Below are 23,887 nucleotides of genomic sequence, written 5' to 3'. Positions count from 1 at the left end.
GGCGCACCGAGCAGAACTTTCTTTGCACAAACCTCTACAGAAAGAGAGGAAAACAAGGTAAATTGCATGAGAGAGAAGCCTCTGTACACAGCAGGGGGCCAAAGCAGCACCTGCTTTTACACCTCAACTCGGTCTTTATTTCTAAAACGCCTTTCAGACATGGGGATGACACCAAAGCGCTGTGCAGACATGTATTAGTAATGACAGGACAAGGATAAAAAGAAATAAAAACAGCATACAAAAGAAAATACCAGCCGACTAACGGCCGCGGGTAAAGGCCAGATCAAATAAAAAGTCTTTAACATGACCTTAAAAACTGTCACCGATGCTGAAGCACGTACAGTACAGGCCAAAATGTTGGACACGCCTTCTCGTTCAATGTGGTTTCTTTATTTTCATGACCATTTACAATGGTAGATCCCTGCTGAAGACATCAACACTATGAATGAACACGTGTGGAGTTATGAACTTAACCAAAAAAGGTGAAATAACTGAAAACATGTTTATGTTTATTTATTTGGCAGACGCTTTTATCCAGAGCGACATGTTTTTCTTCAACATAGCCACCGTTTGCTCTTATTACTGCTTTGCTCATTCTTAGCCTTCTCTTGATGAGCTTCACGAGGTAGTCACCTGAAATGGTTTTCCAACAACTTTGAAGGAGTTTCCAGAGGTGCTTAGCACTTCTTGGCCCCCTTGTAAATGGTCATGGTCATGAAAAAAAAGCAAACACATTGAATGAGAATGTACTTTTGGCCTCTACTATACGTTAAAGGGTAACTCATTCCAGAGTTTCGGGCCTGCCACGGATAAAGTCCTGTCTCCTCTGGTCTTTAAACGGGTCCTGCCTATCGTCTGAGCGGAGAGCCCATCCCGGTGTATATGGATGCATCAATGTCTGCAAAAATATGCGGGAGCCAGTCCAGTCAACGTTTTAAAAACTAATAAAAGGACTTTAAAACAAATCTGGAAATCCACACGCAGCCAGTGCAAGGATTCTGGGGAGACATAGTCAATTTTATTTTTTCCCACCAAATTTTTTGCAGCCGCATTTTGCACTAGCTGCAGCCTTGCCAAAGTTTCCCTGGTCACTCCAAATAGGAGGGAATTACAGTAGTCAGTCCGTGTTGTAGTAAAAGAACGGACTATTCAGGTGTTGTCTTGTCAGGAACGGTTTTATTTTAGCTAAACGACGCAGATGGTAAAAAGAGGTGGACACAAATCCGATCACATGGGCATCAAAACCCAAGGAATTACCAAGCTTAACTCCAAGGATTGTGACCGCTGTCTTTACATTAAGCGAGGTGGTATCATTGCGACCATTAGGTCCAGATAGGACTGCCTCGGTCTTGTCCTCATTGAGGTGCAAATAATTTGCCAACAACCACCTCTTCACTTCAAACAGGCAGTCTATTAGGTTGTCCACCGATTTGCCACGTTCCCCACCGAGGGGGAGATAAAGTTGGCAGTCGTCAGCAAAAACATGAAAACTAACGGCAGAATGATGGAAAAGACTGACCAGCCCCCAAATGTTTCCAACTTCTAGTAGTAGTATGACATTAGTTGCTTTTTTGTAAAAGATCAGTAGAAGGTAAAATTACTGTTCTTTCAGTAAGACAAACGTAGTTTTAAAGATGTTTCTTCATACCCGCTGACAGTTTCCAGTGAAAGCTTCAGTCTTTCTCAGAGCGTCATCCGACTTTCTGCCATTGTGTCACTTATCAGCTGCCCTGGGAGCGCTATCAAACCACGCCCCCCAGAGAAGCTAACACCCGGTGCTTCCTCATTACAACGGCAGAAAGTCGGATGAAGCCCTGAGAAAGACTGAAGCTTCCAGTGGAAACTGTCAGCAAGAGAAACATCACAACGTTTGTCCTGTTAACCCTCCCACTGTACTAATGGGCGTGACCCCGTGAGGAAAGTTGACCACTGAGCAGGACTGATGGTTTATCCATTGGGTCCATGTGACAGGGGTGAGGAGTAAGCACCACCTCACCCCTGTCACATGGACCCAAGGGATAAACCATCAACCCTGATCAATGGTCAACTTGGTTTATCCCTTGAGGTCCACGTGGCAGGGGTGAGGTAGAGCTCACTCCTCACCCCTGCCACGTGTTTGGCACGGTATGGGGGCCAAAATTAAGACTTCTGCCCAGCAGCAGGAGGCTATATAAATTCCGAAGCAAACTACCGACCTGATTAATGATAAGCTGGCGCCGGTATCTGACTGGCGCTGCTTACTGAGAAAATGCACCTTTACCGGCATTACTACTAGATACGCTAGGGACTAGCAGCCCTCGGCTGGTCATTGACTGGTTCACACACTCCCTCTGCTCTCTATTAGCATGGATAGGCTAGCGTTAGCCTGGACGGGCTGGTGTCAGCATCGGAGAGGCTAGCCATTAGCATGCCTAAGCTGGCCACTAGCTGACTAGTGGCTCTCCGAGACATGCTAATGGCTAGCCTCTCCAATGCTAATCCCAGCCTAGCCATGCTTAAGGTCCATCGAGGGGGTAGGAAATCCAGCTAGTGACATGCCTAGGCATGCTAATGGCTAGCCTCTCTGATGCTAACACCAACCCGTCCAGGCTAACACTAGCCTATCCATGCTAATAGATAGCAGAGGGAGTGTTTGAACCAGTCAATGACCAGCCGAGGGCTGCTAGTCCCTAGCGTATCTAGTAATAATGCCGGTAAAGGTACTATTTCTCAGTAAGCAGCGCCAGCCTCTCAGTTACCGGCGCCAGCTTATCATTAATCAGATCAGTAGTTTGCTTCGGAATTTATATAGCCTCCTGCTGCTGGGCAGAAGTCTTAATTTTGGCCCCCATACCGTGCCATACCACGTGGACCTCAAGGGATAAACCATCAACCCTGCTCAGTGGTCAACTTTCCTCGCGGGGTCACCCATAAAGACAGTGAGAGGGTTAAAAGAATATAAGAAATTTCAGTTCATAACAAAGACGAAATGAACTTATTTAATATCCAGTAGAAGGGGCTAAGTCATTGCTGGGATGCCAAGTCTAAGTTCATGGGGGCAGGACCCCCACCCTCCTGTGTCAGACGAAGACTGACCTGCTCTGCTCTGAAGCTCGTCTTCCTGCAGCAGCAGCCTCTCCTTGGCAACCGCAAGCTCCTCCTCCGCCCGTTTAACCACACCCTCAGCCTCCAACACGCGCTTCCGGTCTAGCTCCAACTCCTCCTCCAGATCCTGGATTCGAGTTAAAATGGTGAAGCAGAGGAAGTTCAGGGGTTGGCAGGAGGCGAGTGGGAATAGTTGAGGGGAAAATGATGGATGACAGAAAATAGAAGACAGAGACATTTTTGACACAGATAGGGAGATGGGAGACAAAGGAAGCAAGTCAGATGAAAGCCAGTGTGGTAGAGAAAGGAAATGTGGCGAGTCAGGGATCTCTGCTGTCCAGTTTTTAATGGTCTGCTGTGAGGGCTTGTGTCAGCTTGGTGCCGGCCCTCGTAGGGCTACTTAATGCTCGAGCGTGAGGTGCTAATGGTGGTGGTGCAGCAAATCTATCCGGCTCTAACTACTCATTAGCAGCTAGTTGGCAGTGGGAATAGCACTCAGGGAGGGCAGGCTGTGGTTAGCCTAGCATGACCCCTTTTCCCATCAACACTGTCAGTACACGAAGGCATCAGGAACAGGAAGCTGCAGCATTTTATTTTAGTTTTACTTCCCTTTTCACAGCTCTGGCTTCTAGTTTAAAGGAGAGGGGAACCTTTGTTTTTCTCTGTGTGTGTGTGTGTGTGTGTGTGTGTGTGTGTGTGTGCGTGCGTGCGTGCGTGCGTGCGTGCGTGTGTGTGTGTGTGTGTGTGTACCTGTATCCGTTCTTGAAGTTTTACTGTGTTCCTCTTGCTCTCCGCCAGCCTCTCCAGGTGACTTTCTACTTCTGCTTCAGCTCGTTTCACTCGTTCCCTCAGAGCGCTGTGCATGCCCTTCTTCTCCACCTCCTCCCTCTCCTCCCATCTCTGCCGCTCCTGCCTCCACTCGGCTTCTATTTTCTTCCTCGTTTCCTCTTTCTCCTCATTTAGATCGTTCAACTTTTGCTCCCATTGCTCCCGCTCTTTTTTGTCCGCTCGCCTCCTCTCCTCCTCTGTACGTTCCCTCTCCTCCTTCAGTGACTTCAGCTCCTCCAGGAGCACTTTCATTCTTTCCGATTCCTCGCTCCGCTTTGTTCTCCTCTCCTCCTTCTCTTGTTTCTCTTTTTCTTCATCTTCTCGTTGTCTCTCCTCCTGCTCCCTCTTCGTCTCATCTTCAGCTGCTTTCTGGAGCTCCTCACATTTGACGTTCAGGTCCTGGATCTGCTCCCCAGCTTTCTCTAGTTCTTTGCCCAGTCTCAGGCTCTCCTCCTGGGCTGCACTGATATCAGCCTTGGCCTCCTGGAGCTCCTCTTCTGCAACCTGGAGCTTCTGCTCAAACTCTTTTCTCAGCTCCGCTTCAGTCTCACGTTCCCTCTCCTCTGCCTGGATCCGAAAAAACTCAAAATCTGCCTGAACCTGGAGGTGCAGAGAATCAGAAAATGCACTTCTCTTTTATATGTTATGGTGTAGCGTACCAAAGGCCAACATTTTTGTTATTTGTCCACTGTAAGGTCAGAGGTCATCTCACGGAAGTGTCCAGGTTGTTCCACCTGCCTGGAGTATTGTGTGACACATCTTAACTGTACTGGTGTCCAAAGCAGTAAGCGCACTGCTCTACGACCTTGTTGCCAAGAAGGGAAGCTATAATGAACCCTTCTCCTGATTCTCTTTATCTTAGCTGAAACCAAAGGTCTCATGCAGAAGACGAGACCTTTACACTCTGAATGAAGTTCATCTTCCTTGAATCATAAACAACTTTACTACTTCATAGGTTGATATAATCAAAAGTGTTGAATGAACAATATGCAGAGGCGTGGACTTGAGTCACATGACTTGGACTCAAGTCTGACTTGACTTGATAAAATCTATAAAGACTTATGACTTGACTCAGACTTGAAAGCCAATGACGTGCGACTTGAATCAACTTGCATCTGTTGACTTAATGATGACTTGAGCATATTTGATATTTTAGCACACAAGTGGCACGACATGGACAAGAATCTGGGTTTGATCTTGTACGGCAAAATGCAGCAGCACTGTGTTCATAATCAGATTCTGTTGCACTTCCTGCTTGTTTGAAAAAATAAATGAAGCTTTAAGAAGCTTTATTTCTGGAATTTCTTTATTATCATTGTCATTAAATTGAAGTTGGACAGATGACTTGATTATGACTTGAAAATTCAAAGTTAAGGAATTGGACTTCCACATCATTGACTTTGGACTCAACTTGGCCTTGATTGTCTATGACTTGGACTTGACTCGAGAGACTTGTGACTTACTTGTGACTTGCAAAGCAGTGACTTGGTCACACCTCTGACAATATATTTAAATCCAAAGTGTTTTAATAATGTGTGTACCATAATCAATGATGGCTTGAAGTGACTATTTTTCCTGTAATGATTCATTTCAGATCTTACATTACACCAGATAAGTAACTGTTGATTAGTAATTTAATCTATAAGTATGAACACAATAATATCATAATATTATTACTAATGTTTAACATTTTTGCACCACATAACTGTTATAACATTTTCACCTCACACTAAGACAAAACCTCTAAGTATCTGAGGGAAAGAGGGATCTCTGAGGTCTTTGGTAACGCCTTTAAACTTGTCAAATTCTGATTAGTCTAAATTTATCAACAATAAAGTTGATATGCAGGAATCACTTCCTTATTCCTCAGTTCTCCAGCTGCCTCCTGGTTTGGCCGACCGGTGAGCAAGCATTTGGAACCATCCTCTCTTTTGACCCCAAGGTCAAAGCCTCTCTGCAACGCTTGCTAGTGATATCAGACTCTACAACACCTCGGCCGTGGAACGTCTAAAGTGCAGGCCCTAGTAGTATCTTCTGGCCGGTGATCTGAATTCAAAGGGATCTATACTGCTCTTTGAGATTCCTGTAGCCACGACGTCCTGTGAACTCACCTCTCGGGTTGCGTCCTCCCCGGACTGCTCAATTGTGTCATGAGCCGGGGTGAGTACTTCTTTTTTCACTTAACATCTCTGAGTCTCTTGCCAGGAGAGGGAGTGCCACCAGCTGTTCCTGATCAGCAATCAGCGGGGTGCTTCCTACATAAGGTGGATGGAGGACACAATTCGATGCCGGAAGATTGCCACAGCTTGGTAGTACCCAGCCCCGCATGTTCTCTAGGATCTCTAGGATCATTTTTGCTAGTAGTGTTTTTGCTCTAGGCTTTAGACTTTTGGATTTTTACTAACCTCCAGGAGCTGACTCAGGATTTCTCTCCCCTCCAGGATTCCAGTGTTTTCCCTCTGGTCGCTGAGCTTTTGGATTCTCACCTCAGGACTCCTGGGTTTGGAAACTCAGATCCTCCAGGACACACTCACCGCTCTCCATAACTACTCACCAGACATTTCAGCTCAGTGTCTCCCATCCACCAGGACTCCCTGCTCACCTCCACCTGTGCTCCCTCTCCTGTGCTTCCCCCGGCTCTCGACCTGCTCCCTCCTCCAGCCAGCTACTCTTACCTGACCGTAAGCCCCTCAAACCTACCTTGGACATAAATGGACCTCAGGAACTACATGCAAATACTCACCAGTGTTCTCCCTCCTCCAGACGCAGAGCTTCCGTGTCTGAAACCAGCCACTGACACTCGGTGCACCTTCAGTTCCTTTATTTAGTAAATAAACAAATTATTTTTTCCTCCATCTTTTGGTCTGTGTTGTGTTCTGCATGTCTTGGGTTAGGCGCCTTCCCCCAAACATGACAGATTGTGTCGGATGGTTTTATGAATAATCTCTAGCTTATTAAACCATATGGCCAAACTGATTTCACAACCTAGACAGCACAAGATCTCTCAGATACTTACAAGGTCTTTCTATCTAGCTTACATTCCACCATTTTATCTGTTATCCTGTACAACCATCATCTCATTCATACCTTGTCATGTATAATCAGTTAAGAAAATAGAATTAAATTAATTTTAGAACTATATACTTTGTCTGAATTCATATGTGGTTTTTTTTATCCTTTATTTAACCAGGAAGGTCCCGTTGAGATTAAAACTAATTTTCAAGGGAGTCCTGGCCAAGAGGCAGCAAAAGTTACAGTTACAAATTTATCAGCTCCACAGACTAAATATTTATTTATTTGTGCACAAAATTACAGAAGGCAGTTACAACACAGGGAATCCATCTGAAGGGTTTTTAGTCTGGATTTAAATGTATTCAATGAGATAAACTTGGTCAATTTCCAGTTTTCCTGCAGCCTATTCCATGCAGAAGGAGCAGAGTGAACGAAAGCCCTTTTGCCCGGTTCTGTGCGAGTGTTCCCTGAATAGTTCAAGAACCTAGAGTTCTATTAATTCAAATATTCAAAGACCAATCAGATTCATATTTCATGTTCACATGGAATATCACATCTAATTGATCACTTAACAAATACGTAGTAAATCCTCACCGCTACAACATTACAGACTAATTTAAGGCATTTTGTTAAAACAGTATAAAATACCAAATAATTTTATATTTCTGAAATGAAAACGTAAAAAAAATAATAAATCAACTGTTCAATTTTGTCTCAAAAAAGTTTAGGATCTGAGAACTCTGCATGGGTCTAACAGCTTTGAAAAAGAGGACCAAACTGCTGCCAAACAGGCCAATTAGTTGCAATGTAGTGACATTCAAACGGCCCTGGGAAAGAGGCAGAGCATCATTATCTTCTTGCACTGCTGAGATCAGTCAGGCAGGAGCCACACGTTATATCATTTCTATTTCAAAATTCTGCCTTTTTTAGCCTCCACAGTCTCCAGGAACAACGAAGATGCTATAATGTGCAATAAAATGCTCTGGAGAAAATGATAAATGACCCGCACTTGTATAGCGGCCTCTCAGAGTAAGGACTCCAAAGCGCTTTACACTGCAGTGTATCATTCATCCATTCACACACACATTCACACACTGATGGTGATGAGCTACGATGTAGCCACAGCTGCCCTGGGGCACACTGACAGAGGCGAGGCTACCGAGCACAGGCGCCACCGGTCCCTCCGACCACCATCAGCAGGCAAGGTGGGTTTAGTGTCTTGCCCAAGGACACAACAGCAGAATTCTCTGTCCGGAGTCAGGATCGAACCTGCAACCTTCCGATTACCGGACAACCCGCTCAACCTGTTGAGCTACTGATGCCCAACAAAGTAAGGGTTTTTTAGTCGCATTAAAGCACATTCCAAAGTTTTACACCTTCCAGGAACTTTTCAGAGATCTGAAAAGAGACAGTCTCACCCTGTTCTGAGTTATAACGTACGCAATGCATCATTTTATTTTGCTAACCCACTTCCCGTCCCGTATGGCCCATGCAATTTGAATCGAGCCCAGCATTAGACAATAACGTTAGTGATCCGGTTACATTCAGATGTCAGTCGCAGAGCGTTTGGAGAAATACCTACACAGATGCAGAGTTGGCAACAATTCTTATGGACATGTCAGTCTGCAACGTGTGTGTGTGTGTGTGTGTGTGTGTGTGTGTGTGTGTGTGTGTGTGTGTGTGTGTGTGTGTGTGTGTGTGTGTGTGTGTGTGTGATTAAACAGCATAATGTGAGAATTTGCTGCTTCCATTTTTAGCCGCAGAAGTAGGGAGAGGGGCTGAAGGTGCAGTGCATTTTTTTGCCCTCTGAGAAAAAAACTTCAAAAAGAAATAACTAAATATGTATTTATTATCTGAGAAATTATTACATCTGTTTATTTGAGACACTTCTTCAGATTTGAAACAAACTATTTAAATGTGGATTGTACGACTCCTGATTTATATGTTGCTTGGGATTTGCTGATACAGCAAATGTTTGTAAAATATTTCCACTGCTGTGAAGGAGCAGCACTCCTTACAGCCTTAGAGCTGAAGCCCTACGTTTGTAGAAGCAGTTACATATTTTCTAGAACTAAATCAGCTTCCACCTAAGAAACCTCACATTAAAGGGATTTTTCAGGCAGTTTGAAGTGTGTCTCAGCGCAAAAGCTAAAAATAATTACTGTCTTGTTGCCAACTGGAGATAGCTTCCTTAATCTTCTTTTGGAGAACGATTTTCATTCCTAGAGGACTGGTGGCTAACAGCTAACAGCTAGTCTGAGTACAAATAATGTAATCTAGGTTGAAACTGGATCACTGTTCGGGCTCCTCATGGGTGTTTCATTTGAGTGCTTCCAGGGGAGCCCATCACCCTTACACGGGAGCCAGGTCCCCCCTATCTCCCCCATAATTCAAACTTTGGCTGGAAGCAACGCCTCTTGTTTGTGAACGCACACCCCTAACCAAGCAAAGGAGCTAAAACACGTTTTACAATTGTTCTCATATTATCCTGTTGATTCTGTAATGGTGTGAACATTAATTTAAGATACTTGAATTAATAGCAAAAGTTTATTTATTAAACAGAAGATTCAGTAAGATTCTTTTCATTTGATAAACTGGAAATGCAACCCTTTTCTGTGTTTCGTTTCAATAATGAGGTAAGTTTAAAAATGAATAAGTTTTATTCCTAACAATTTTTAAACAGAAAATTTGAAACGACAATTATAAAAATGACAATTCATGGATGGCAATTTTAATGACAATTCTCAACAGCTTTGATATTAAAGAGCAAGTCACCCCCAAATCAACTATTTTTTTCTGATAAACTATATAAATGCGTGTCTAATCGTGCTGCAGACATGTGTAGTCAATAGTTTTGCACTTTAGTGCATTTTAGTTAAAATTTAAATTTTCTGCCTGAAACTGTCAGTGTTGTGCCGTTGTCAGGTAAAAACTCTTCACTGCATTTGAATTTAAATCTGCCACCGCTATTGGCTAAGAGGTATGCTATGATGTAAACTGGTACATTATGATGTCACAATGCCGTGAGTGTGTGTATTTGTTAGTGGCTCCACCCTCTCGGTCTGCTAGGCAACAGCATTTGTTGCATTTTTCAAACATGAAGTGGGAGTGAAGTACGCTTCTTGTAAAGGGTGACTTGCTCTTTAAACTTGTTTAAAAGCAAACCTGTGTTGGATGGAACTAAAAATGAGAATGGTGAGTTTTGGAACGCGTGAATGAAGTTCTCAGAAGGTTTCTTTCAGAGGGAATGGAAGCGTTCTGGTGAAAATGATGTTTTGCGGATAACTGAGTTATTTTGAGAGAAAACAGCATCAAACGTCATCCGTCGTGTTCTACCTCACCCAAACAGGGCTGACCCTCTTGTGGATCCGGAGATCGGAGGATGGGTTCATCCAAGATGAGACTCGGGGCTGGCAGGAAGACGCGAGTGTCCGATGCTCTGGTCCAGAGTGGTAGCCGGGTACACGGCTGTACGAAGCGTTTGGCAGATGCACCTTATCGTCTTTACTTAACTTCAGAAATCAATGACTCTGGGAGAGTCTTGCGTTAGCTCATTAGTTTCGTTTGTTCTTTAGCCATTCTTGTCGGCGTGACAGAACAGCAGGCAGAGGGTCAAGGCAGCCGTCCCTGACTCCTCAGGATGATGTCTTGTTCAGAACTGGACATGAAACCTGTGATGGTTAGTTTTTACCAAACTCTCTCAGAACCCCTCCCTCTCTCTCCGGAAGAAAGCTTGGTCATGCGTCAAAAACATGTGCTGCAGTTATTGTTTATCTGAACTCTGTGTTGGCTGAACACACCTTTAATCATTATAATATTTATCATTATAAAGTATAATAATCCATTTCATGTAATTAAAATACCTTTATATCTGAACCAAGTGATTATGTTGTAATGATTATTTAAACAGTGATAAAATCTTAAGTTTATTAATTATTATTTAATTATTCTCATCGTAGCTTGAAGTGTCCTTCTTCTGGGACGGAACAGCAGATGATGTTATGATCTTGGCTAGACATTGTGGCTCCTTGGGTTTAATCTGTGGATTCAAAGTACTGTTTGACCCAGCTTGACCCAGCTGGGCAAATGTGACCTTTGGCACAAATCAGAGAACCTTCATGCCGTTACAATTCATATTTTTATATTTTAACCCTTTCATGCATGAATTTAGAAATCTTCAACCATGATTGTTTTAACAATATTTTTCATTCACCTTTCGATATGAATGAAACAAATTTCAACATATTTTAAAAAACATTTAATTTACAAATTAGTTTATTACCACTTCAGTGGACATTGTGCGTTCTGAACACGAAAGACTTACAAGAATTCAACCGCTTTTCAACCGATGTGCTTAATAGCAAAAAAAAAAAAAAAAAAAAACTATTTGGAGTAGCTGTCCACTGTGGTGATGCATGAAAAGATTAAAGACTTAACTGTCCACAAGAAAAAAGAACGCCTAGTTTCTTCTGCAAACGCTCTCACACACTCTGTGATTGACATTGAAAAAAGTGGACGTCTAATGCTATTGGCTAATGCTGAACGGCGCTCAGTTTAAATTGCATGATGCTCTATGGGATGGGGGACGGGCGTGGCAAAAAAATGATGTTTTACTAGAACAGGGTAAGACTATCACTGTTATGGAAAACTCCACGTTGCTGCTTTAATAGTCCTCATAGGCCACAAATATGTGAAATTAAATGCTAAAATTGTTTTATCCTTTTTTTTCTTTAATTTAGGTTCAAAATAGAAATATTATTAAAATATTTATATGAAAAATGTTAGAAAGTGTTGGCCTACTTTAAAGGGATACCAGGCAGTTTGAGCTTGCTTTTAGCACCCCCTAATGGCCGTTTAGTAGAACCAAAAGTGAAACGTTTCCTCGCTATGCGTTTGTTTTTTCAACACCTTAATCTAACAGGTCTCCTACAGTAGCAGTTCATCACTAAATCAAACAAATCAGCTGTTTTCATGATTTAAAACATGCAGGAAACGTGCTGGCAGCAGACTGCAACACCAGGCGTGTCAGCTCCACCTCACTAAGTCCAACAGGGACAGGACCGGTGTCGGTACAGGATTGCTCGGGGTCCTTCGACTGCCGATGACGTCAAAGTAGTTGATTTGTTGAACGTGAAGCTTACGGAAGTGACGTTATCACGTTATGATTTTGATTGGTCAGAACAAATTTGCGGTCGTAGTCTTAGCAGTTGTAGTCCTGTAGTCCAAAAATCAACACTTTTTGGAGAAAATATGTTTGAATTTCTAAAGGAAATGTAAAATATAAGGAAATGATAAACACTGACCCTCAAAAGCTCTTGATGTTGATGAAATGGGGCAAAATAAAATATAAGAACTTTACTGAAAGACACCAAGCAATACTTTGAGTCAAAGAATGTATTTAGATAACAACTAAGGAAATATACAGACGAACTCCACATTAATACAAACAGATGTGGCTTCACATATAAGAACTGTTCTCTTTTTTGTCAGTCCAATGTTGGTTTTATGCAGTTCCACATTCTTTACAAAACAAAGATAATATGGTGAATTATTAACAAATTACGATTATAAAGAAAACATTTAGGTGTTAACAAACAAGAATTTATTAACAAAACTGCTGATGTCTTTCCAAAACGTGTGTGTGAAAGCCGAGTAGATTTGCAGTAATGTGACGTCATCGGCAGTCGACAGACCCCCGAGCCGATCCTGTACCGACACCGGCACTCTGAAGCTGCAAGTGCGATGATCTGGCCACAGACGGCGGTGGGCATCTGAGTGACATTTTATTAACCCTGTAAAAGGTCATTTAGCACATACTGGCTCAGGAAAATTATTTTAAAAAATAAAATAGTTGCACAGTATGACTAGCAGCCTACGGGAGACAAAATTCATTGTTCTACCAACTCAAATTCACTCCGAAGGCTGTCAATGACCCGCTTGCTGCACTTTAAACATGTTTAACCTTTTAATCCTAACCTTTAGCAAAGCTTCTCCCTACAGTCATGCACACCCCCTGCCCCACAAGAACTGAGCTCAAAACTTGTTAAACCACACAAAACTCGTGTATATTTTTGTTGTGGCTCCCAAGTACGCTGCATGACATTGGTGGAGTATAAATACTAGCGATCTAAAATAGGTTAGCTGTCATGTTTGAGGCGGTTTTGATTTGTTGCTCCAGCTGAGTTTACTTATTAAATTACACCAAAACTCATCATGTCACTGTGGCAGCAACATGACCAAGAGACTTGAGCCACCCTAAGCATGCTGGGTCACGTACGTACACTTGGTGTCCTTTTACATGTAGATGCATGTGTGATGTGTTATTATGCTAATATGTTATATACATCTAGTCATTTTAAAGACATCTTAAATGAAAATTTAAATTAAACAGCAGACTCACAAATGCACACACCTGGGCCCCAACTCGCTGCTGCTCATCCAAAGACTCCTGGAGTTCGAGGAGGCGTGTCCTCAGCGCTGACCCCTCCCCTTCGTGGCACATCTCCATCAGGATGCGATGCAGCTCCTCGTGGTGGGCGTGGCTTAGGGCCTGTAGGGCTGCTTCTTGCTCCTCGTTCCTCATGTTCAAGGAGTAAATCACCTGAAAAATCAGGGCGAAACAAACATGGCGTATTACCTTGTGGTGTACTCTCCTTGTTCAGTGTTCAGACGTTTAAGTTTATAGTTACTGGAAAAATTGCTAGTACACACAGTGGTCACTGAAATGAGCTTTAATCAAATGTTGCTTTTGTATTGTAATTCAGCAGTATCGTTTAAACAAACTAATATATGAAGCTGGACTGGACAAAAAGGATCCCTAGTGTGTACCCTGCACACACGTAGCATGGTATCCCACAAAATGAAGGTATTTTTCTATGGTTTGGTCTGTCATCCACACACATCGGAAGATAAATGGCACCACAACTAATTATTTCGAAAACTCCAACCAAAGTGGAGATTTGCAAATTCTCCTTTGTCAGAATTTGCTTGTGGACATAAAATCACTGGAGGTTCAGTTTTCGCAAAATCACTGCTGGGGACAAAGATGCTTTGATGTCACATGTACAACCGGAGTTTACGCTCACTTTTTCACGAGCTCAATTACTTCTCAGTATAGAGAGGACCACAGGCGAAGGACGACGTTAAGGACGGTTTTGCCTAGTTAGTCTACATCCAAGAAATGTTTTTGGACAAAGACAGCAAATATTTGAGGAACTACTGCCACCTACAGGCTTGGCATGCCTATGAATGTGCTTCACAAGGCACAGGATGTCTTTTCTGAATACGAGGTGTTGGACGACGGACGGACGGACGGATGGATGGATGGATGGATGGATGGATGGATGGATGGATGGATGGATGGATGGATGGATGGGGAAGGATATTTGGTTTTACAAAAACCCAGCTGTGTGTGCATGCCCTTAACCCTAACCTTTACCATGCTTGTCTTTCTAATCATCTCAGACAACTCTGTCCTGATCGTCCTGTGGTCCATGTTCATGTAAGTAAGTAAGTAAGTAAGTAAGTAAGTAAGTAAGTAAGTAAGTAAGTAAGTAAATAAGTAAGTAAGTAAGGAAAAGTTTATTTATATAGCGCCTTTCACAGATATAAATCACAAAGTGCTGAAGTACACACCCTGATACCAAACAGCACTGTGACTACCCCTTTAAAAAGGCAGACTTACGATATCTGAGACAGGTGATGCCAATCATTGGACACACCTTGGTTTAACATGTCCTCTTGGCCGGTCTTTTCTTCTCTAGTCGTTGCTCTGATTCTACCCTGCTGGTTTACGCTGTTTTACTCTCCGGTTGAACCACAATCATGAAAGTCTTTAGCAGGTGGTTTTATGATATTAAAAAAAACTAAAGTCACCCTGACAAACCATGTATCATCTAACCACAGATACAGTCCAGTTGTATAAACTGACACATGCACGGTGTCTCTCTCCCATTTCCCTATATAGAACATGACCAACGTACAGAATGACTTATGCCCCCACACACCCTTCGCTTTAACCTCCACGCCATGCCGACAGTGTCATCATAGTCTCTCGGTGACCCTGACGTCTCACTTACACACTTACATAGGGGTGTGTGTGTATGCTTGTGCGCACACGCACGGGTGTATGCAAGAGACACACAGGCTCATATTTTAACCAGACGCCTCTCTGTCTGCAGCATGCAGCTTGGGCAGCACTGCTGGACATTCCCTCTGTGTGTGAGGGACGAAATGCCACTACCTTCTCCAATACACACACACACACACACACACACACACACACACACACAATCCAACACATAAACGAGTTCCATCATCCCTCTCTTGATTTGGATTGTCACTTACAATCATGTCAGTCAAGCCCAAGTACAGTTCGACACACTGTCTTTTCCACAACACCACAGAGAATGAACTTAGCTTCAAACTGTGAGTCATAGGAATTAGGAGCGCTCTGAGACAAGGACAGGCTTTCAGGGAGTTTGTGTGTTGGTTATGGTCGACCTCTGGTTTGAAATTCAAGGCTGTTTAATAAAGTTTATTGTAAGACTCCCTAACGATGTGAACCAATGAATTCTGATGTAGGAATGGAAACATCATCCGTGATTGCTGATCATGTCAGTCCAATTCTGCTGCTCAAACAGCCTCCACATGTTTTTCTTCTTATTCAGCTGCAAACGCATCAGTGAGTTCAGGCACTGATGGAGGCTGGCTCACAGTCTGCCACAATAACTAGTCCTGAAGGTGCCGGATGATGCTTAGACTACGCAGATGTGCTAGATCCTGCCATTATCATTTGAAAGGCGTGAGAATCTTCTAAAGACTACTTTGTACCCTGATTTTGAGTTGGTCATGGACGTAATTTCACTTTAGAAGTGGGGGGGGGGGGCACGGGGGGGGGATCTTTACAGTATGCTCTAATGGGAAACAGGCTTCAACACAAATGGTTGTTTTCTGCTTGGTCCTAGAGCTCAACCAGTGTCAATTTAATATAGCGTAATATTGTTTTTGGATGGTAAAAAATGCAGGGGTCAAAACTTGACTTTGGAAAAAGTGGGGGGACATGTCCCCCCCCCCCCCCCCCCCCCCCAAATTACATCCATGTAGTTGGTTGTGGGTTTTTTTTATTGTCATTTCATAATCCAACTCCTGCCAAGATGCTTTGAATGTTTCTGACTTGTGAATAATCTCACTGTGGAAGGATGAACTCCAAAATGTTTTAAACCACACCTTTCAGATAAAGACTTCTGCACACAAAACTAATTTGGTCTAGCTTCTAAAGTTTCTTTGATTATTTAATATTTTAACTAGCTTTTAATTAATCTTCCATAGTTTATCTTTGGGGTTTGGATACTTTTTTTTTTATTTTCAGTGTAGTAGCTGAGCATCTTCAGAGGAATTGGTTAAAAAGGCTACGTAATGCTAATAATCAAAGTATTCAGACATAACAAGTCATTTAAACAGATTAAAGACAATTTTTTTCATGTCGTTTTCATTTGAATCTGTAAAAGTGATAGTCTTACCCTGTATTGTGGTATAATGAAGGTGATCAACTCCCTTCTCCCGAGGGCCGGTGTCCAGCATGTTTTAATGTTTTCCCTGCTTCAACACACCAGATTTTAACCAGCTGGTGATTAACATGCATCTGCAGAGCCTGATGAGCTGCTGAACCAAAACTAAAACATGCTGGACCAGCATGCAAGCACCAAAACACAACATATGCAGGTAAGACCTTTTGCTGGTCTATGCTGTTTATGTCAGCAGGGTGATGTAGGCAATACATCAATTTCTTTGCTAAGCCCAAACCCCATCCCAAACAGCTCCATGGAATTTGAATTAAGCATCCCTTATATAACTGGTTCAGTCGTCTGCTCAATTTCTTCTTTGAGCCCCTGGTGTTCCTCTGGTTTGGCAAGACCCTTGGTGCTCCCGGCCAAACAGGGTCTGAGTCAGGTGCTGGGAAACCAGAGCACCCTGATGAAAAGTGGGCTACTGGAACAAGACAGAAATTGGTGAAATATATATATATATATATATATATATATATATATATATATATATATATATATATATATATATATATATGTACATATATATAATTTTAAATTCCCATTTCACCCTCTGCAGATGGTCTCATCCTTCCAAGCTCGGGTCCGCTTCCAGAGGCCTGGGAGCTTGAGGGTTCAACGCAGTATCTTAGCTGTTCCTAGAACTGCACTTTTCTGGACTGAGATGTCTGACGTTTTTTCTGGGATTTGCTTTAGCCACTCCTCCAGTCTGGGGGTTACTGCCCAGAATGCCCCGATGACCACGAGCACCACCGATGTCTTCACTCTCCAGGTATTGTCAAGTTCTTCTTTGAGGCTCTGGTACTTCTCTAGTTTCTCGTGTTCCGTTTTCCTGATGTTGCCATCAATCACAACGGCTGACTGGTTGTTTTCTCTAAAATTGTCCTTAGGTGTGTGTGTGTGTGTGTGCGCGCTTGGTTGTTTGTCTTATGTGTCTCTGCGTCGCCCTGCGATGGACTTGCAACCTGTCCAGGGTCTGCCCCGCTTGCTTACCCAGAGATTGCTGGAGACAGGCACCAGCCCCCCACGACCCTGCATGGACAAGCAGGTATAGAAAATGGACGGACGGATATTTATGTATATAAATATGTGTGTGTGTTTGATTTAGCTAGCGTGTTTTACCTCACAATCACGAACAAGAGGAGTTGCTTCCAGCTGTAATCGTGGAAGTAGACGGAGTAGATGGTGCCCTCTGAGACAAAACTCCTGATTTCTGCTTTAAATAAAGTTTTCCTTTATTCATCTAGTTTAAGTGAAACCACGAAGGTTCTGGGCACTGCAGCTCTGCCCTCCCTCCACTGTAACGCCACACTCTAGAACCTCATATCGATCTCGCCAGTCGATGCTGTTATTCATGTAGCCTCACAACCGGCAGTGCCCTTGCTTTTTCACAATAACTTCATAGTCAGCAAGACATGGACTAAAAAATATTGTCTTCAGGGTAAAGAAGGAGCGCTGAGATTCTGCAGGAGAGGAAGAAGACAAGCAAACATGCTCACACACCTCGTCACATATCAAAGAGGGCACTGGTTGTGCAGGATTACAAAGCAGAGAACACTGACAATGAGAACAGGAAATCCAAAGATAGATTTAAAGCTGCCAGTCAAACCCGAGGGTGTGTACACACTTCAACACTCTGCTGTTGATCTCTGGGAGCCATGTCAGGGAAACGGCTCCGCTTTTTGTTTCTGTGTGTGTGCGCCGTTGCACATGCAAAGTTGTGTGAACATTCCCAACAGCTGGTCCGTCACGGTCAGCTTCAGCTTTCTCCTCATGCCGCCACGTAAACACACTCCGAATGGTTTATGTTTAGCAGCGCTCATTCAGGCGGGCCGCAAGAAGGAGGCCAGGGATGGAGTTGGGAGAAGGAGAGGGTAAGGTGGGTGTTGGGGAGGAGCTGTGTTTTCTCCCTCCGTGATCTTGCACAGAACAGAGGTTATTAAACATATAAAGTTACCACTTCCTGCTTTTTTCTCCACTCAGCACCCCAAAACACTCAAATAAACCACGTGTCACATGGCACGCGTCCTGGAGCTCCGAGGAAACGCTCGCCATCAAATATCGGATTTGATGATTCTTAGATTTCAGCAGTGCTCGGCTGGTTTCGGGTTTATCCACGGGGGGCCTTTGGAGCTAAAGTGGGCTTGGTGCGGTGTGCATAAAGTTGCAAGGCGAACATGTTCTGAGCAGGAAGGTTACGATGAAGGAAAAATGGGGACAACAATAAATGCTTTTAACAGGCAAAGACACAAGTGCTGACCTATCGTCGGTGTCATCTTTGCTTGCGTGTGTGTGGAAGACGCTCTGCAAACACACGCAGAGGTGCACCAGTAAGCAAAGTGCACAGTCATCAGTAATTGTCATCGCTTAACAAGCAGTGGGTCATGCACTGCCTCTATAAGCATTACTGTGAGGTGCAGGGAGGGAGAATCCCCACATAGGAGTATTTCTGGAGAAGAAACCAACACATATGTTCTCCTGCTGCAGATTTAGAGCTGATAGCCTTCCTGCTGCACACTGACACATGTAATAAATCCATTTATTTTAGAATCACAGATTTCGTTTTTCATACATTTTGGCTATAAGAGGGGCCAAGCCTGCATGAATCTGCGCAAGTGCATGAGGATAATCTATAAACGAACTGATTATCACATCAGTCTCCGTGCAGCTGGCTGGATATCTGCAGCCTTCACCTACAGCTCTCCTGTCAGATCACCGTCAGTCACGAAGACCTGATCCAACTAATCATTTCCCCACCAGATAATGCGACCCAACATGTCCATCTACTGACACCTTCCAGCTGATATAGTGATCACTTTGCATTTTATTTCAGATCCAAATCATATGTTGTATTTTTTAATCTCCACACTGATGCAGCCATCAGATCAGACCCCCTCCTCCCTCCCCTGGCAGCCCAGCTGATGGATGGGCAGCTTACCTTAGTCAGCTGGGCAATCTTCTTGCACATCTTGCTGTGCATCTGGTAATCATACAGCTCCTGCTCGATGTTGGTGAACTCTGCCGCAGTCCCGTTCACGGTGGAGCCAGGGGACTGTGCAGCCTTACCGGCGCCTGAAGCCATGATGGAATCCCTCTTTTTCCCCTTTTCCCTGCTTCCTTCCCAGGGGAACTTCCCGAAGATCGGAGGACCGTCACAGATTATCCTTTCGCCGCACAGATGAAGATTCCCACCTCAATCGCGTTAATTTTTCACTCGAGCATCACACCCCTCGGTGGGCAGACCCTCTCCCGCTCCGCTGAGCGACATCTGGAGGAATTCGCTGCAAAGATCGGCGGGGCTCCTCTCCTGGTGCGTTCCGGTTGCTGCCCCCCTCTCCCGCTGTCCGCCCGGTGATCGCGGATGTCAAACGCTGGAAGTCCATCGGGGACGCGCTTGCGCCAGCCAAGCCGCTCCTGCTGTCAACAGATATTTATTTATTTTCCTGTTCTAACGCGGTCGGAGCGCTGGAGGATGAACGCAGATATTCCGACCACCTGTCTGGCGGCAGGGGCGGAGAGAGGCGTGCATATCTGTGGACCATTACTGGAGAGAGACAGCTGGAGAGGCGCACTGCTGCAGTGCTGCCCCGCCCCTGGCGGCAGAGCGCCGCGCGGCGCAGGGGAGGGGTCCGGGGATCCGGTACCGGGCAGGAACGCCGGAGCGGATTATCTATCAGATACATTAGAAATCCACAAAGGAACCGAGAGGAGAGGAAAACACACTAAAAGCAGGAAAAATGATGCAACAAAAACCCCATTACAAGATTATTCACATATAAATATTATATATATATATATATATATATATATATATATATATATATATATATATATATATATATATATATATGTGTGTATATGTATATATATATAATATATACATATATATATATATATATATTAGTGTAACCTGCATATAAAATATATGCAGGTTACACTAAAAATAGAATACTGTGCATAAGTTAGTGTATTTCAGTGAAGTAAAATGGGCCCAAACCAATATGCACAATTATACCTTTTCATAGGTCTGATATCTCTCTATTTAAAATCTTTGGTTGATTTCACGTAAAATACAAATTTCTGAGATTCTGAATTAGGGGTTTTCATAAGATGCAAACCATAATCATCACAAATTTAACAAATAAAGGCTTTAAATATCTTCCCTTCACGTAGAGAGTCTATCTCATATATTACAGTAGTTTCACCTGCAGATTTAGCAAACTATGCAATTCACCGTTTATGCCAATCCATAATTTGGTGGCATCTCTTGTCTGTTAAAAAATGTAAGCGTTATAAAAATGTGTTGACTGACTGCATATCGTATGAAATAGGCTATTTTATGCATGTTTAATAAGAATCTGCAGGGATTCAGAACCTTCAGATAATTGTCTGGCACATGTTAAACTAACCCAGGACACTGTGGATTGTGACACTAACCATAATGAAAGTTCTAATAAGATGTGCTGGCAGCCAGCAGTTAGCAACAACTACAAGCACATCAGATCATACGCCCTCTGGCGGCCACAGGGTGAAACTAAAAATCCGCGGCCAATTTTGAGATTTTACTCTTAATAAATGTAATTAAGTAATTGATAAGTAATATAAAATAAATATATTTGGTTACAAATTTTTATCAGCATATGTCAGTTATAAAACTGTTAGTTATTAGTTCAAGACCAATATATATCCAACTGAATCTAATAAACACACAATATTGACACTGATAGAATTAAAAATGCTCAATATTTAGTTTTAAAAAGGAAAAGCATTATTGTGTTTGGATTTCACAATGAATGTATAAACTACTCAAAACAGAAATAAAATCCAAATAAAAAATAGTTGGCAAAAAAGCTAATGAGAAACTGTAAAATGTTTGATCACAGCAGCCGACTTAATTTGAGAAACTTGTTTCATCAGATAAATGAGAAATGTTTATTATTTGCATTATATTATAATTATATGGTGTAAATGGCAAAAATGAAGACAAGGAAATTTTAAAACTATATTTAAAAAAACAAATGAATGTAGAAGAAACACATTTCCATATCACTCTTATTCACAATAAAGCTTTAGTGACCTCCCAATAGATCACATATATTTGTTAGAGCAGTCTAACATAAATAAGGACTGTATTTAACCCTGAATTTAATGGCAAAATATATTTTCTTTATTGGCCACCTGTATGCTGTTAGCAATAATGTGACAATGTGACAGCTCTGCAGTGAAAATGAATGTAAAATTTAAGTACATGAAAAATAAATGTTTTCCACATTTTGTCTATTTAAATTGTTTTGCTCATAATTAATAACACTGTGCTTTTTAAACTTTGTTTTGTTTTCTCTATGCCAGACTAACTTTTGCTAAATCTAATGGTTCCTCCCCTTCACACACACACACACACACACACACACACACACACACACACACACACACACACACACACGTGAGCTGAACTCATACCTGTAACTGTTGCCGTAAAATGTGTTTATTTGTTCTCCTTTTATGCCCTCTGTTAGTGCCACCTGCTGGTAGAGCTGAGTATTGTGCTTTGAGATGCAGCCTTGGAGCACTGCCATAGCTAAGAAAAAAATGAACTTTTTTTCACTTAGGAAGTAAAAACGATAAAACCTCTAGTAGAAAATAGATGTACACATATTCTATACGTCTATAAGTTCAGGCCCACTTGGTGACTTAGAACCGAGCTGTTTAGATTTCACAAGCAAGTAGAAAAAATAGAAGAACAACAACAAAAAAATGTTTTTGTAAAATTTATGTTTTTCTATCAAATAAAATAGAATAAAAAATATGAAATACACACACACACAAAAAAACCAATAAAATTACACAAAAAAGGCCAAAAAAACCCACCCCTCCCCCAGAATTGCCACCTTATTGTGGTGGGAGGGTTTGAGGACCTCCATATTCCTGGAAGCTGTGTAGTCTGGTTCATTAGCCCCTGTTAGGGTCTCCATGACAACATGGTCTCAGGTAGGCGGTCGGACTAAGCACGATTCAAACACCTAAAGATTAGACCGCCTCTATATGGATGGCGAGATCAAGGTCTTCCATGTAGAGGAGGCTCTATCCATGGCCAGTCTTGTTGATTATCTGGTAGACGAGGATCTGACCTCTGCAGAACAGCGGTGGGGACAGGGCGTCTCCTTGGTATGGCAAGGTGGAGAAACGAGGGCCCGGGCGGGATTTGATACCCAGTCTCCTGGGTGAGAGTCCCACACACTACCCAGTCAGCCAAGTAGCCAGGGTACATGATCAATCGGGACACTGTGACAAGACGCTCACACTGCCACATTGGTATTAGCCAAGTCATTTAGCCATTCAGGGTGAGTCCCATCCTTAGCTGCTTCATTTGTGCTGCCAGACACTCATGGAGTGCAGTGAGCTTCTTAAGCCAGTAGGTGTGGATCATGTCAGGTCCTGGAGCTGTCCAGTCCTTCAGACCTGAGGCTCTTTGTTGGATGCCTACGACAGTGATGGATGCTGGGTTCTGCTCAAGGAGCTTGCTGTGGTCTTCTCTAGAGGCTAGCCCTCACTGTTCAGTCTCCAGCCTTGGGGAACACACACGATCAGAACACACACACACACACACACACACACACACACACACACACACACACACACACACACACACACCGTCAGAAAACACACACACGCACACACACACACACACATACATGGTCAGAAAACACACACACACACACATGGTCAGAAAACACACACACACACACATGGTCAGAAAACACACACACACACACACACACATGGTCAGAACACACACACAGACACACGTATGGTCAGAACACACACACACACACACACACACACACACACACACACACACACACACACACACACACACACACACACACACACACACACACACACACACACACACACACACACACTGTAATCTTTCCAGTTCCTGTTTTAAAGGAGGTTAAATCTTTCTTCAGAGGCCAACAACAAAAATAAAAATAGAAATTCTCTCTGCTGAATATCAGCACTGGTGTGATTCAGTCGTGGGCACAAGGCCGCAGGCCAAGTGCCATAGATAATCACACCAGTGCTGATATTCAGCAACAATGCACGACCTCGAGTGTGATATTGCTTTTTTATTCCTGGGAAATCATTGTGCAGTTACCAAGGAGTTGTTGGGGGGGAAATCTGATAACAAACGTTTTATACAGTTGAAGCAAAAATCTGAACCTGGAGAGATTTAACTAGCAATGGCAAAACCAAAAGTGTATACAAAAACAAAATAATGATGATTAGTCAGAAATGCATTTAAGTAGTGAAAAGAAAAGAAAAGAAAAGAAAAGAAAAATTACTAAAAGATACCAGTTGTGTATTTCCCATCTACTGTTCATTTCTCTTTCCAA

General features: G+C 42.9%; 1 protein-coding gene across 5 annotated transcripts in view; it reads right to left on the bottom strand.

Annotated features, from left to right (window-relative positions):
- The window catches only part of fam184b (family with sequence similarity 184 member B), a 36,790-nt gene extending 16,985 nt beyond the window's left edge, over positions 1 to 19,805 (bottom strand). For 3 of the 5 annotated variants that reach the window (XM_015943575.3, XM_015943578.3, XM_015943576.3), the window contains exons 1-4: positions 19,429 to 19,805; positions 13,325 to 13,525; positions 3,835 to 4,512; positions 3,076 to 3,211 (exon numbers count right to left, since the gene is read on the bottom strand). In XM_015943575.3, coding sequence (XP_015799061.3) covers positions 3,076 to 3,211; positions 3,835 to 4,512; positions 13,325 to 13,525; positions 19,429 to 19,572 — 1,159 coding nt within the window. In that variant the 5' untranslated portion in view covers positions 19,573 to 19,805. The remainder of the gene's footprint in view (positions 1 to 3,075; positions 3,212 to 3,834; positions 4,513 to 13,324; positions 13,526 to 19,428) is intronic. The other 2 variants (XM_015943577.3, XM_054744769.2) reach the window with 1 other exon arrangement.
- Positions 19,806 to 23,887: the final 4,082 nt, after the last annotated feature.

This window comes from Nothobranchius furzeri, chromosome 6, assembly GCF_043380555.1.
Source record: "Nothobranchius furzeri strain GRZ-AD chromosome 6, NfurGRZ-RIMD1, whole genome shotgun sequence".
Taxonomy (NCBI): Eukaryota; Metazoa; Chordata; class Actinopteri; order Cyprinodontiformes; family Nothobranchiidae; genus Nothobranchius; species Nothobranchius furzeri.
Note: the sequence above shows the minus strand (reverse complement) of the source record. Positions and strands in the feature narration are given on the sequence as shown.